This window comes from Meleagris gallopavo, chromosome 28, assembly GCF_905368555.1.
Source record: "Meleagris gallopavo chromosome 28, MGAL_WU_HG_1.1, whole genome shotgun sequence".
Classification (NCBI taxonomy): domain Eukaryota; kingdom Metazoa; phylum Chordata; class Aves; order Galliformes; family Phasianidae; genus Meleagris; species Meleagris gallopavo.
In genome coordinates, this window is record NC_139431.1 from 1,958,682 (window position 1) to 1,972,490 (window position 13,809).

At 49.0% G+C, this 13,809-nt stretch overlaps 1 protein-coding gene across 11 annotated transcripts in view; it reads left to right on the top strand.

Annotated features, from left to right (window-relative positions):
- NFASC (neurofascin) overlaps positions 1-11,180 on the top strand; it is a 77,528-nt gene extending 66,348 nt beyond the window's left edge. For 6 of the 11 annotated variants that reach the window (XM_085210503.1, XM_085210508.1, XM_085210502.1 and 3 more), the window contains 3 exons: positions 532-663; positions 1,159-1,228; positions 6,558-11,178. In XM_085210503.1, coding sequence (XP_085066629.1) covers positions 532-663; positions 1,159-1,228; positions 6,558-6,789 — 434 coding nt within the window. In that variant the 3' untranslated portion in view covers positions 6,790-11,178. Of the gene's footprint in view, positions 1-531; positions 664-1,158; positions 1,229-6,557 lie in introns of all 11 variants that reach the window. The other 5 variants (XM_085210498.1, XM_085210500.1, XM_085210506.1 and 2 more) reach the window with 3 other exon arrangements.
- The last annotated feature ends 2,629 nt before the right edge of the window (positions 11,181-13,809 follow it).

Here is a 13,809-nt window from a genome sequence, read left to right on the forward strand (position 1 = left end):
CCCTGCCCATGGCAGGGGGTTGGAGCTTGATGCTATTTAAGGTCCTCCCAACCCAAGCCATTCTATGATTCTGCGACCTCCCAGAGCTCTGCACCTGCTGCTTGCTCATACACTGGCCAAGCTATGCACGCCAGGATTGCATCTTTATCTTTGGGCACATCGATCCCAGACCTCCAGGGCTGCTTTCAGGTGCAGGATTTGCAAGATCAAATCTGTTACCCAGCTTCTTTTGCCATTACTTTCAATGCCTTTTCTCACCAATCTCCGCTAGGTTTTCCTTTACGCTGTGACCCTTCGCTGTTTGTAGCTCCTGCTAAAATGCTGAGTTGACCCACCATTAAAAAAAGCCACAGATCCCTGTGCTATGGCATCAGATAACCCAGAAAACACACACACACACACATATATATATATATATATACACAAATGCAGTGCTACAAATAGAGTGGACTGAGTCCTTCTGGTCATTTGTTTCTCCCCGCTGTCCTGACCTCCCCTTAGAGCTTTTTCCTTTCTCCATTTTCCTCCCAGCTTACACCAAGAACCACGTGGACATCGCGACCCAGGGCTGGTTCATTGGGCTGATGTGTGCCATCGCTCTCCTGGTCCTCATTCTGCTGATTGTTTGCTTCATTAAGAGGAGCAGAGGAGGGAAATACCCAGGTAAGAGGGCTGCGGGGTGATCCTTTGTGCTGTAAATATCTCCAGGCTTCAGAGGCAATCAAACTGCTGCTCTGATACGTGTTCATGATTTCAAGCACTTTCCCTCTTCCATAGTGGGAACACTGTTATTAGTGGGAAGCGTTTTAGTTAATTAAAGGGCGGGTGAGGGCTGTGTGCTGTGCAGGGAGCTGAATGCTGCTGCTCTGCCTGACCCCACCTCTGCTCTGCAAATCTGCTCAGCCACATCCAGAAAGAGCTCTTTTCAGCCAGAAAGAAAAAAAAAAAAAAAAAAAAAAAAAAAAAAAAAAAAAGCTCATTAAATTTTTGCAAAGCAAAGACAAGCACTTAAGAAAAGTCACTTTCCATTGTGTGCCGGTGCCCCGGTGCCACTGCAGCAGGAAGTCTGGGAAGCAGCCTGCAAGCCCACCCAGCTGCACTTCACCTTGCAGGCACCTCCCTTACTGACAGGGATGCTGGGGATGTGTTTGCTTACAGTGCGTGACAACAAAGATGAGCACCTGAATCCTGAAGACAAGAACGTAGAAGATGGCTCATTTGACTACAGGTATGCTCCCTGGCATGGACCCACATCCCCATCAGCCCCATCGCAGCCCTCACTGCTCTCCCCCTCTGCAGCCCCACGGTGCCACGCAGCCTCCTCAGTTATTTCTCCCACCTTTCTCCTCCTGCCTCGTTCTCTCTGCAAGTCCTCTGCCAAAGGAAACGTTTCCTAAAGCTCCTAAAGCAGGGAGTTGGCTGCAAAGGTTTGCTTCTGGGTCAGTCCAGGAAGAGCTGGCATGCTGTGACCCAGGACACGGCTCTTACAGATCACACATGGAAAAGGTGCTAGAGTGAACTCCTGAAGCATCCTGTGGATATCTCAGGGACATCACCTCACAGCTCAGCCTCTCTCCTGCTCATAAAGGAAGAAGTGCCCAAAATCATGCTAAGAACAGCCCTGGCAGCATGCAGGTGCACTTGCCCAGGCTTCAAAGCAAGGCTTTGCCCTAAGGTCCCCAGCAAAACCCTTCTCAAACAGCCCCTGGAGTGCTGAGCAGTGATCCTGCTCAAACCACTCTGATTCTCCTCACCTCTGAGCAGCCCCTTTTGAGCAAAAATTCATCCTGGTAGGAGCAGCACCCATCTTTCCTCCTGGAAAAGTTCCTAGGATATTTCAGAGAGGGATCAACATCTCACAGCCATGTCAGTGCCCCCGCTGCTGCCTGCCTCCAGGGAGCAGGAGCAGGTAATGTGTCAGGTCTCATTGGATCGCCCACACTCGACAGATGACAGGGATGTTTTACAGTACACCCAGTTTGCCCTCTGAGCACCTACCGTGTGCTCTGCTTTTTGCTAAAGAATTTAAATGCACCTTTCCATCAGAGCTGGATCCACAGCCCAATTAGTCTGGTGGGAGTTCTTCCTCCTGACTTCAAAACAGGGGTTAATTAAACCCTATGTCATTACCAGCACTCCTAGCATTACAAATTGATGTAGCCAAGATGGGAAGAATTTACTTACAATTCAGTGAGGGATGTAACAACTCACACATGTTCCACCCAAGACTTCAGAGGGAGCAAAATGAATAGGTCTGCCTGCACACAATGCATAAATGAAAGCAGAACAACTGCATTCCTCTGTACTATTACATTTATACTGTTTGTAGAATGGTAACTACATTAGGTTTTTCTCCAAAGGATGTCAGACGACCAAAGCTCCCCAGTTTTCTGGTAGGAATGGTAGAGAATACAAATATACCTCAATGGGAACTCAAATAGGTACACTCTAGGAAGAAGTCATTCTTTATTGCCCTCCACACCATGCAGGGGCAACAGCTTCAAGCTATGGATAAAACCATTAGATACAGAAAACAATAGTTTAATCAAGAAAATCTACTGCTGATTTCCATGCTTTGATCATCCTACAGTGCAGCAACTCCTGCTTAGCTGAATCTCAGCCTCTTATTGACAGCCCCGCTGCCATGAGCATGCAGAAAATAGAAGGGCAACAAGAGCAAACACAGATATCATTCACATAGGAATGACCGAAGTGTAAGAGTTGGAAGGGTCCTGCTTTGAGTATTTGGGGTTGTTATCCATAGAGCTGAGGTTTTTGCAACGTTGCTGGCATGGATGTGAGCCTTGCTCTGTGAGTCATGGATTTACTAAATCAAGACAAGATTTCTCCCTGTAACAGCTGGATACTGTACTTAAATCCTGCTGGGAAAGGGGATGGTGTGCCTGAGTGCAGTCTTCATACCAAGCCCCAGGATGCCCTTGCATTTTCCATCAGCATCCCATGAACTAGACATGGGAAAAAAAAGCAACCAAAGAGAAATGAAACCAGACCCTGAACTCTGCCCCTCCATCAGGAACAGAAGTGGTAGGAGGTTCTCTCAAGGAGGCAGAAAGGAAGGTGAACTTGAAGGATTGATATGAAATGCTGTTGGCTGATTAAGATTCAAAATGATTGCGATGCTAGGCTCAAGGAGGGTAGCAATTAGTATTTCAAGCAAGGACAGGATCTGAGCTGACGTGAGTTCTTCACTGGTTTCCCTCCCCACCTCCACATAGCATGTCTGATATGCTCTCATCATATCTCACGTCCTTAATGCCCTGTGCATGCAACTTTCAAATCTCTGCAGCCTATAATTAAGAGATACTGTCACATCTTTCTGTTCCACTAACAGAATAATGGTTTTCCTGGGCAGAGGCTAAGCTGGGAAGCTTATTTTCAAAGCAGGAGACCATTATCCTTGGACAATGTTCTGTGCCAGTGATTGTGCCTCATTATACCAAATGTTTAAAAGCTGCACGTGGGGGAACCGACCAGAAATCCGGGCTACTGGGAAGGGAAAGTTGAGTGGTTTTAGCTCCTGGGCTCCATGCAGCTCTGGTTCAGGTTGGGATCTGGTGGCACACCCCACAGCAGCAACCAGGTCAGGAGACACAGAGCTGCCCCCGGCCCAGCAAGGGGAGGACAAAGGAATAGGTTCAACTGTTGACATCACCATGCATTGATGTTACATCAGCATGAAAGCCCAGCAAAGGGATGTAGGAGATGCTGAGCTGTCCCTTCACCTAACCCCTGGCCAGCATGTTGTTTGTCCCCCAGCATGGCATTTGTCCCCTACAGCTTGTGCCTGGCCATCAGCCCAACACAAGCAGCCTGGACTCTACCAGCTGTGCTCTCCTGGATCAGGTTTCCCAGGGATGGGACTCCTCCAGATCTGAACAATTCCACTGGCTCCATTTGGTATAACGAGGCAATGAGCTCCATGAGGAATGCAGTGACTTTTTGTTTTGGTTTTAGCACTGCCCCTGTAAATGCATACCTCATCATATCTCTCTCTGATCAGGCTCTTTCTGCTTCTCTCTGTTTTATTCCCATTCTTTCTTCTCCTTTTCACCTGGTCTATCCACATGGACCATGAAGGTCTCTTGAAAGGTAGGACCACGTGCTGCCAGAACTCCAGCACATTTAGCTTTTTTTTTTTTTTTTTTTAATTATTCCTTTTTGCAATTTGTTTCTTCCATAGCTGAAAGCCCTCCCCTCCCCATCCCATCCCCATACACCCACCTTCACCTAACACCTAACGTTAAACACGACTCCTTATCTCTCACTGGGGTCAAGAGTACCCCCCCATGCCCATCGATGCATTTTGCTTGGAGATGCTCCATGGGCATCACCAGCCACATCACCCTCATCCCAAACTGGTCCCTAATGTGTAGTGGGACCAAGGGGTGCTGACAACAGACACGAGAGGAAGGGCTGGATCCCCTGCATCACCCCTCAGCACCCTCCCCCTGGCTCCAGACTCCCCTCTTCCCAATGATTTATGCCACTCAGGGTAGCATTTCCTCAATGGATTTGAGCTGGGTGCTCTGCTTCTTTAATGCACCCATCAGCAAATCCCATAGAAATCCATGTTAACAGGGTTAGAGCACATCAGTGTGCTGATGAATATCTGCTTCGCCCTCCTAATGTACTAACAGGATGAGCAGTGTTGGAGAGAGGTAAAACCAGGGCAGGCACGGGAAATGCACTGCCAGGGAGTTTGGCATTGCAGACCCCACCTTAGGGAAAACCTGGCTCTAGATCCAAGTTCAACCCAACCCACCCCAAATCTTGGGAATGGGTACTTCAGCTAAAAGGATCTGGTTTTTGCCACTCTCTACTTGACGTTAATTGGGCTTTCTAACAGCCGGTCCTGCTTGCAGACTGAATCCTCTTCCCCCTAGAAGGGAGCCACTTACGAAGCTAACAAGTTATTATTTATTGAGATGCCAAGTTAACACAAGGCCTGGAACGTTGGTTTTGTATTATTGCTTAATTCACAAAGCGCTGATGGAAGGAAACACGGAACAAAGCTGCCAGTTGTGCCGTGGGATACCAAATTCCTCTCCCACTGCAGAGAGCTGATGCCATTAATTAAATGGCACAAAGAGATGCAATGCCTTCCCTGGCCGCTCCCATCACTAAGGAGCATTTTTCTCCTTGGTCCAAGCAAAATGTTCCCTGTTCCCCTCTCCAGGACCACGCACCATAGTGTGGATGCTGCCTACCCAAAGGGCGAGTCCCGAGATGCTGCTTTAATGAAAAATGGCCCCAAAACTCAAGAGGCTACGGGAGGTTGTTTTTCCAAAAAAGCAAACAAATGAAGAAAAAAAAAAAAAATAGGCTGAATCGTTTTTTTGATTGATGACTCTGCGTGTACAGCTTTGAAATAGCCCCATATTTTTTATCAATTTTAATAAAAGTCAAGAACAGAGTGGACTGCCATACGGGGGAGCGAGCCTGCTGGGTGCGGGACTAAACCAAACCAAAATAAATAGAGACAGGAGTGGGAGGGAGGAAAAATGCTCAAGGTACGTAAGAGATCTCCTTAGCTGTATTACACAATTTGCATGCTGAATGTAGGCTCAAATATGAACTAATGACTAGCTGATATGAAAATTAATTTTTATATATAGCAACTCTCTCGTCCTCGATGCAATACTATCTTTATTTATGAGGTACCAGTCCTTGCCCTCCTGAGAGAAAACAGCTTTTCCCCCATTTTTTTGTTAAAAGGTTTCTTTAAAAGATTGTTTTTTCCTGTGGGTCAGCCGATTTATTTTTCAGTGACCTGGCTTAATCTTTCCAGCGAAAAAGAGAAAAGGATAAAGAGTTGGGCAAACAAGCTTAGATGCTCAGAAATAAGCTTGGAAAGGTAAATTCCCATGAGTTTCGTGAGCTGCACAGAACTTGGCATCCTGTACACGCCCCCTTGCAGTGCTTTTAGTTTTCCCCATTGCATGGAGCTGTCTAAAACAATGTGTGTTTTCACAAGGAAAGCTGGGAACAAACCTCACTAAACCAAGGTTACGTCAAGGTTGGCTAAAATGCAGGGAGAAGGAAAGGATACAAGCAATGACAAGGGAAGGATATTTATCATGTACATCCAGTTGGACTGCTCTGAGCAATGTGTGTCATGCAAAAAGTTCAAGAAACATTGGGACAGTGCTCTCACACGAGTTTTGTGACTTTTGGGTGGTCTTGTGTGGAGCCTGGAGCTGGACTCGGGATCCTTATGGTTCCCTCCCAGCTTGGGATATTCTGCGATGCGGTGATTCTACAAAATTGCTCTCTAAAACCAAAAACCACCAGGGCTGGGCTATCAGAAATCCCAACCACAGCACAAAACCCAGCCATGACTTCCTTCATGGAGGTCGTGTGCCCACCTTGGGTTCATACTAGGCACCCCATCACCCGCTGCCCGCACTCAGTGCCTTTCTTCTGCTCTCTCAGCTCAGCACAGTCTCACACTGGATTTATTTTTGAATATCCAGCCCTTGGTTTTCATCCCTTGCAAACCCCACTCTCAACCCTCATTTTGTCTGTCTGTCTACCAGTGATGAAGACAACAAACCACTGCCCAACAGCCAGACGTCCCTGGATGGCACAATAAAGCAGCAGGAGAGCGACGACAGCTTGGTGGACTACGGAGAGGGTGGGGAAGGGCAGTTCAACGAGGACGGCTCCTTCATTGGCCAGTACACAGTGAAAAAGGACAAGGAGGAGACAGAAGGCAACGAGAGCTCGGAAGCCACATCCCCAGTCAATGCTATCTATTCGTTAGCATAGCGCAACGCAAAGGGACCACGAACAGCCTATGGGGCTCGTAGTGGCTGGGGGTTAAAGAGCCACCACCACCACTGCCTCCAACTCAACATACGAATGAAAACCAACCAATGACACACACACACACACAAAAAAAAAAAAGAAAAAAAAAGGAAAAAAAAGGAAAAAAATAGAAAAAAATAATCCAAGCAAACAGGCAGACCAGGTTGCTGCCAATGCCATCTTATCCTTAGCAAACAAGTAAATGGCAAGGACTCCCGAGGCGTGGATGAGTTGTAGATGTAGCCAGAATCAGAGCTGAAGCGCAGGGATGGAGGGATGCAGGAGTGCTGTACCCAGCTCCCCGTGTCCTTTTTCTTCTTTTGGGAGGGAGTTTAATTTTTTTCTTTTTTCTTTTTTTTTTTTTTTTTAATATATATATTTATAGGAAGGTTCCAGATAACAGGGTGGAAAAAAAAAAAAAAAAAAGGAATTTGGGGAGGGAAAATGGCTGAGCAGAGAAACGAGACATCAAAAATGCATAGAAGAAAAGGAGAGTGGTTTCTATCTGGGCAACGCCGCCACGATATTGCATTGCAGCAATGTCCATCCTCATGCAGCACCTTGCCCACAGCCTCTCCCAAACCTTCCTGAAAGTTCTAGCAGCACCTGAAGCTGAGAAGTGCGGGTCCCCAACTCTGTGGGACAGAGCCCCGGGGGCCACCAGGCCCAAATCACGGGAGCCCCAGGAGGATGAGGAGCTGCTGGGATGTACTGCAGTATGGCTAAGAGCCACTTGCCCACCGAGCCTGGCTCACAGCATCACTTGCCTGGGGAAGCACAGGCAAAACATTTTAGTTTAGTCTTTGCTTTGTGAGAAGTCTGGGGGAAATCCCCCTCCCCAGACCATGCCTGCTTTCTTTTAAAGGCAACTCCATAAATCTTATGTAGCAAAGAGGGAGTGGAAGCAGGACCAGTATGAACAAGGGATGAGGGGACCAGAAACTGCTTATTTTAAAAAACAAAAAGAAAGCCACCAACCACGCGGTCAGGCTGAGACACCCCCTGGGAGTGGCTGTGGGACCCCCACTATTGCCCTGCACACTGCTCCAGCACGTCAGGGACATACGTCCCTCAGGAACAGCAGTGGGACACCGAGGTCCCCCCAGCAGCAGGCATGCGGCCAGGTTGGGGGTTCTCAGCTAAACCCTATAATTTCTTACAGTGGCCTTTCCTCCCCCCCGCCTCAATCAATCAGCCTGAGAGACGCTTCCACAGCGCGGAACTCGCCTCTGCTGTTCTTTACATATCAAAACCCCACGCAATTTACTTTCAGCCTGGGAAAAACACCGTAACAAAGCGTCTCGGATAGGAGTGCTCCTTCACATGCCTTACACAGCTTCCAACGTCCCAGGACGTTTAACAGACTGACACTAACCCCCACCCCGCTTCGCTCCCCAACGCGATGGCCTCGGAGCCACCGGAGCAGTAGGAGTAGGACATTGTCAGCTCCCAAATGGGAACGCATGGATCCTATAGAGGGTAGAGTCTTTAGTGGCCAACGCTGTGTGTATTCTCCCACTTCCTGCACTTTTGAAACCAAAGGTACCTTCGCTGAGAGAGATCGGATTCCTTCGGACCGTTTTGCAGACGTCGAATGATGTTAGGATGGATTTTTTTCTTTCGTTTCTTTCCTAAGGAGGAGGGTTTTGTTCAGCTTAATGGATTAAATGCAATAGGATTAATGCAATTATTCTTTCAGCTGGTTTCCTACGAAGACGTATCGCTAACGAGAACACTACTAATAGGGATTGCTCAGATGTACTTTGCCACATTCTTGAAGCTGCTAATGGCACAATGATCCTGCACTTTGGAGAGGAGAGCCAGGACCGGGTCAGCATTAACAGAGCACATGGGAGAAAACAGGCTGCAAGCAGACAGCAGACGGGTGACATGCACCTAACCCCAACCCCAACCTTACAGCTGAGGGGCTCCAGGTCAGCACAGGAGCCATCTGCCAGGGTCCTTCCCAATGTCACCTTGCAGGGCAGGGCCATGTTTGCTGCTGTTACCCTCCGTGTAAATGCACTCATGCAACAGATCCGTTCCTGCTGTTTTCACCACTGGCATCCCCAGCCTATCCCACAGTTGCATTTCTGTTTTTAAGCAAATCCATTAAGCCAAACATAACACAGCTCTCAGTTATGGGGCTGGCTGCTTCCTGAGCCCACAGCTGTCTGTATGAGTTTGCATAGCTTGGAGGGAAAGCAACTTGCAGCCGCTGCTATAGAGAAGCAGCTTCTGCTGTGGGAACTGGAAGCCTTGGGTACCACACAGCATCCCCAGCCCTCAAGGAGGCATCGGTCCTGGCAGCAGGGCAGGCTGTGCCACGTGTCTGCTATGTGCCATTTGTATTAACACTGGTGTTTGTGTCTTGCCATTAACCTCTTTGCATCTTGCTGGAAGCTGGGCAGCGTTCACCCTGCAGCCTTTCCGTGCTTGCCCAGTGCAATGTGGCTTCAGCGAGCCCCAAAAAGCCTCACAGAAACAGTGACAGAGTCTGAGCAGCATCTTCCTTGTGATCACATAGGAAACAAAGGCAATGAGGACCCAAGAACGAATGGCTCAGTGTAATTTTTGTGGGTTTGTACTGCTGGGTGTGAAATTTACTAAAAAAATAATAATAATAATAATCAGAAGATACAGTTAAAAAAAAAAATACTGTATTTGTTTGCATATTGCCCTGAAGTTTCACCAGGGACAAGCAGAGGGCTGTGGGAAGGCTCTGTGCTAGCCCCAGGGCTGGGCCCTACAGTGCCCATCAAAGGGTGCCCATCCCTGCAGGACTTCTTGGAGCAGGTCATGCTCTGACCACCTCTTCTACAGAAAATGCATCCTCCCTGAGGATAAAAAGCAGGGACAAGCACACACGGCCAGCCGGAGCCAACCATGGAGCACAGGCATAGGACAGGAGGGAGTGGCTGTTGCTTTGATGCAATGCTGAGACTGCTCCTTTTTTCCCCTGAAATGATGTTGCAGTGAGAGACAGAAGTGCTGCGGGAAGCACCGAGAGACAATACAAGCCTTCCTAAAACCCTTCTTGTGGAAACACCAACAGCCCATCCCCACAACACCCTTGCACAGCATTGCCTTCTTGCAGAGGAATGTCCCCAAGTCCCTGCAGGATGGCCACTTCTGCCTCCAAGGATAGATAGAGCTGGCAAGGCAGAACACACTGCTGTGGGGCTGGAGTGAGGGCAGAGCCATGCAGTAGCATCCCTGCAAGTCCCATCCATCCATCCTACAACCTGTCAATTCCTTACCTCATCCATTCATCCTGTACCCCATCCATCTGTCCCACACACCATCCATCCTGTACCTCATCCATCCATCCCATGCCTGCCCCATCTGTTCTGTACCGCATCCATCCACCCTGTGCCCTATTTATCCATCCATCCCACAGCCCATCCACTCATCCTGGTGCCCATCCATCCTTCTATCCTGTACGCACCATTCTGTATCTCATCCAGCCTGCCCCATCAACCCTACTACCCACCCATCCATCACACACTCCATCCATCCTCGATCCCACCCATCCACCCGCTGCCTCTCCTCAGTGCACATCTCAGCAGAGCTGTGCGCTCAACCTGCAACGTAACATCCACCGTACCAGGCTCAATTGTGTACTAGCAGCAAACAATTTCAGTTAAGCAATAAAAATAAACAAACCTTGTAAACGTAAAAAATAATAATAATAAAAACCAACCCACCCACCTCCTATTTCTTGCACTAAGACCTGTTTTATTGAAGAGAATAACGTTGAGTTTCTGGTCCCAACACAACACCCTGCTGCACCAGCAGCTCCCCCTGCCCAGCATCACCTGTCTCTGTGTCCTTTGCAAGTGGGCATTGGGCTTTGGTTGTCCAACATGGTCCAAACCCTGTGTCAAACCCTTAAAACCAACTTCTTTGCAGTACAGCGTTCTTTATGTTCGTTTCTTCCTCTCTCATTGGAAGGAAAAATATTGGACTGTTTTGTTTTCCTTTAATTTGTAAATATATCTCCATCCGTCCTCTCTGTAAAACCACCTGGTTGGTCTCAATATTCTATGTATTTATTTGCCTTTTTTTTTTTAAGCAAAAAAAAAAAAAAAACCAACACCTTTGCGTTAACCCACTTGTTTCAATGAGAAATGTGTATCTGAAGCTGTAAAATTAACACTTTACAGCAAGAAGAGCTATGGACTACAGAAAAAGTGTTTAATATAAGGACTTATAAACTGACTGCATGAGAGATGAAAGAAAGCCAAAATACTCAGATAGCTTTTTTTTTTTTTTTTGAATCACTGTACAAAAGAAAAAGACTGGGATTTTTTTGTATAGAGAACACTAAACATATAATAAAACATTGTTCAAAACTCAGGCAATGCTTGCCCTTCATGTCCATCAGCTTTTTAGCCACTGATGCTGTGTCCCCTTCCCATCCACATCCACAGCCCTTCCCAGCAAAAAGCACAGCCCAGAAGCTGTGATGGGACACAACAGGGCAGGTTGATGGTGGAGGAGCTGGGGAAGGGAGGTGGCTCAGCAGCACTTCACCCCAAACCATCCATAGGAGAAGCATTTCCCAACCCACGCAGCCCTGCAGGGGGCCCCTGCAATCTCAGTGCAGCAGCTCCTGCGGCTCAAAGCAGCAGGACAAGACCTGCATTTGCTCTGAGCACATCAGGAGAACTTCTGGTACAGGGGAGCAGAGCAGAGCCCGTGCTCTGAGGATGGAGCACCCATCTGGACTGCGCCCAATTCCTGGGGCAGCGCCTATCAGCCAAGGGAGCGATGTGACTGCTGTGCAATTTAACTTCTTTCAGCCCAGCCTGGCTAACACCATCCTGCCATCCTTGCACGAGGGGAACCATTCCAAGAGCAGCAGCACCAGCTTCGATGTTCATGGGAGCACAGAGCCCTCACCAAAACACCTTGGAAGCCTCAGTGCAGACAGCAGCATCCTTCCTAGCTGGGGAAACCAAGGCACAAGGGTGCAGCGGTTGCTCGACGCAGGTGGCTCAGCAGTGCACAGGGCACGGGTGGTGCTGCTTGGCATCCAGCACTGACACAACACAAACAGCCTCACTGAGCACAGAGGAGCTGGAGCAGGAAGCCCCCATGGCCCAACAAACTCATGGGAGCGTTAAGGTTTAACCCAGGTGCCCCCGACCCCACAGCTCCCGGCAGAGCCCTGCATTTCCCATCCCTACTCAAGGCTCTGAAGTGCTCTTTGCTCCCTCGTGCAAAGCCTTGACGAGAATGGGCTGGAGGAAGGGGGAAAAACATAAAGCTATTTGGCTAATGAAGATGTAATTGCTGCAGACCTCACTAAGAGGATGAAAGTATTACTGCAGTGCTGCGGGGGGGCTTTGTCCATCCCCTCCCCATCATTAGGACAGCAGTGGGGAACAGAAGCACCTTAACTTTGGGCAGGAGAAGTCTCAGAGTGTTTGGGGCAATAGGAGCAGCAGCCATCCTAATCCCTACCCCAAAGTCCTATGGGATGTGGAAGGATGGAGCAGGAATGGCACTGAGCATTGCAGTCCTGGCACGGGACCAGCAAGCATCAACACAGAGCAGGACCCTTCTGAACCAGGTGGGCTCAACCAGGAAACCTTAAAAGTACTCCTTTATCCACTCTATTTGATAGATGCTTGTTATTCCCATCACTCCTGTAGGGAAAATCATGTTATTGCCCAGAAATGAGTGATAGCACCCCCATCCCTGTGATCAATATGAGGTTGATATGCATGCATTAGTCTCAGCCCTTTTTATGGCATCTCACAACACCCACTCACTTCTTCCCTGACCTCGGTGGGGCACAGATCAATGCTGACAGCCCTCAGAGGGGCAATTCCACCTCCTTTCCCCATTACCACCACTAAAAGCTCCAGCAGCACTGGAAATGGCCACAAGAGCCCTTATGGAGCTGCCTCCCCCCTTCCCCCCAGCTGCTACAGGACAGAGCCCCAGGGGGTCACTGATACCCCAGATCCAACCCTTGGGAGCTGTGGGAACAGAGATGTGAAGGAGAGGGGCAGAGGGTGGGCAAAAGACCTCAGCTCTACCCAGAGATGACAGCAGGAAGGGCCGTGGCCAATTCCTCCTGGTCTCATCCCAAAAGAGCTGCCAAGTGCAAAGAAAGGGACAAGAGAAGGACAGGTGGAACCCACTCCGTCTGGCCAGAGGAACGCAGACCGCTGGAGCTTTGCCAATCAATAGAGATACCGATGCCTTAATTACTCCTCTGTAATTGCAGGCCATTAACCTGCGGACAGCCCAAGTGCCCATTGATCTCCCTCCATCATTAACTGGTCTGGGAAGGAGGGGAAGCACAGGGTGAACGCCGCTCCCACTGCTCTGCTCCTGCTTTATCCTCCAGCCAAGCCCAGACTGGGAGCTGCTGGCACCTTGATTTGCTCAGAGCATCACTTGGGAGGTCCTGGATTGTCACTGCCACATCCCATAGCATCACCCACCTGGACAGACCCTTGCAACATGTGCTTCAGGTCCCATCTATGCCAGCCACGCTTGTCTCAACAGAACTTCCCAAAATGTTGCTATAAAGCAATTTCTGCAGCCTGCTCATAAACCCAGTTACATACACCTACAGTTACACACATGTATTCAGGCACGGGGGAGTGCATATATATATATAGAAACACTGCACAGGAGTGGGTGTCCCTGGTGAAGCCCAGCAGCTGGGGCTGCTCCCACCCCACAGAGCAGGGATTTTGCCCCCCGGCCCCACACCTGCTCCAGCCCCATAGGGACAGGGTTTTGGGGCTCCTGAAGGAACCGAGTGGGCGCAGCAGCCCGGAGGCTGAGACATGCATTATGCATCATGCTGCAAGCGGCTCTGACTGGTCCTTGCACTGTGGCAAGTGAGGTAAAGGCAGAGGGAAAAAAAAAAAAAAAAAAGGAAAAGAAAAAGAAAAAGAAAAATCCCCTCTCCAGGGACCGGCGTGGTGGTTGGCAGCGAGCGAGGGAGCGCGCACG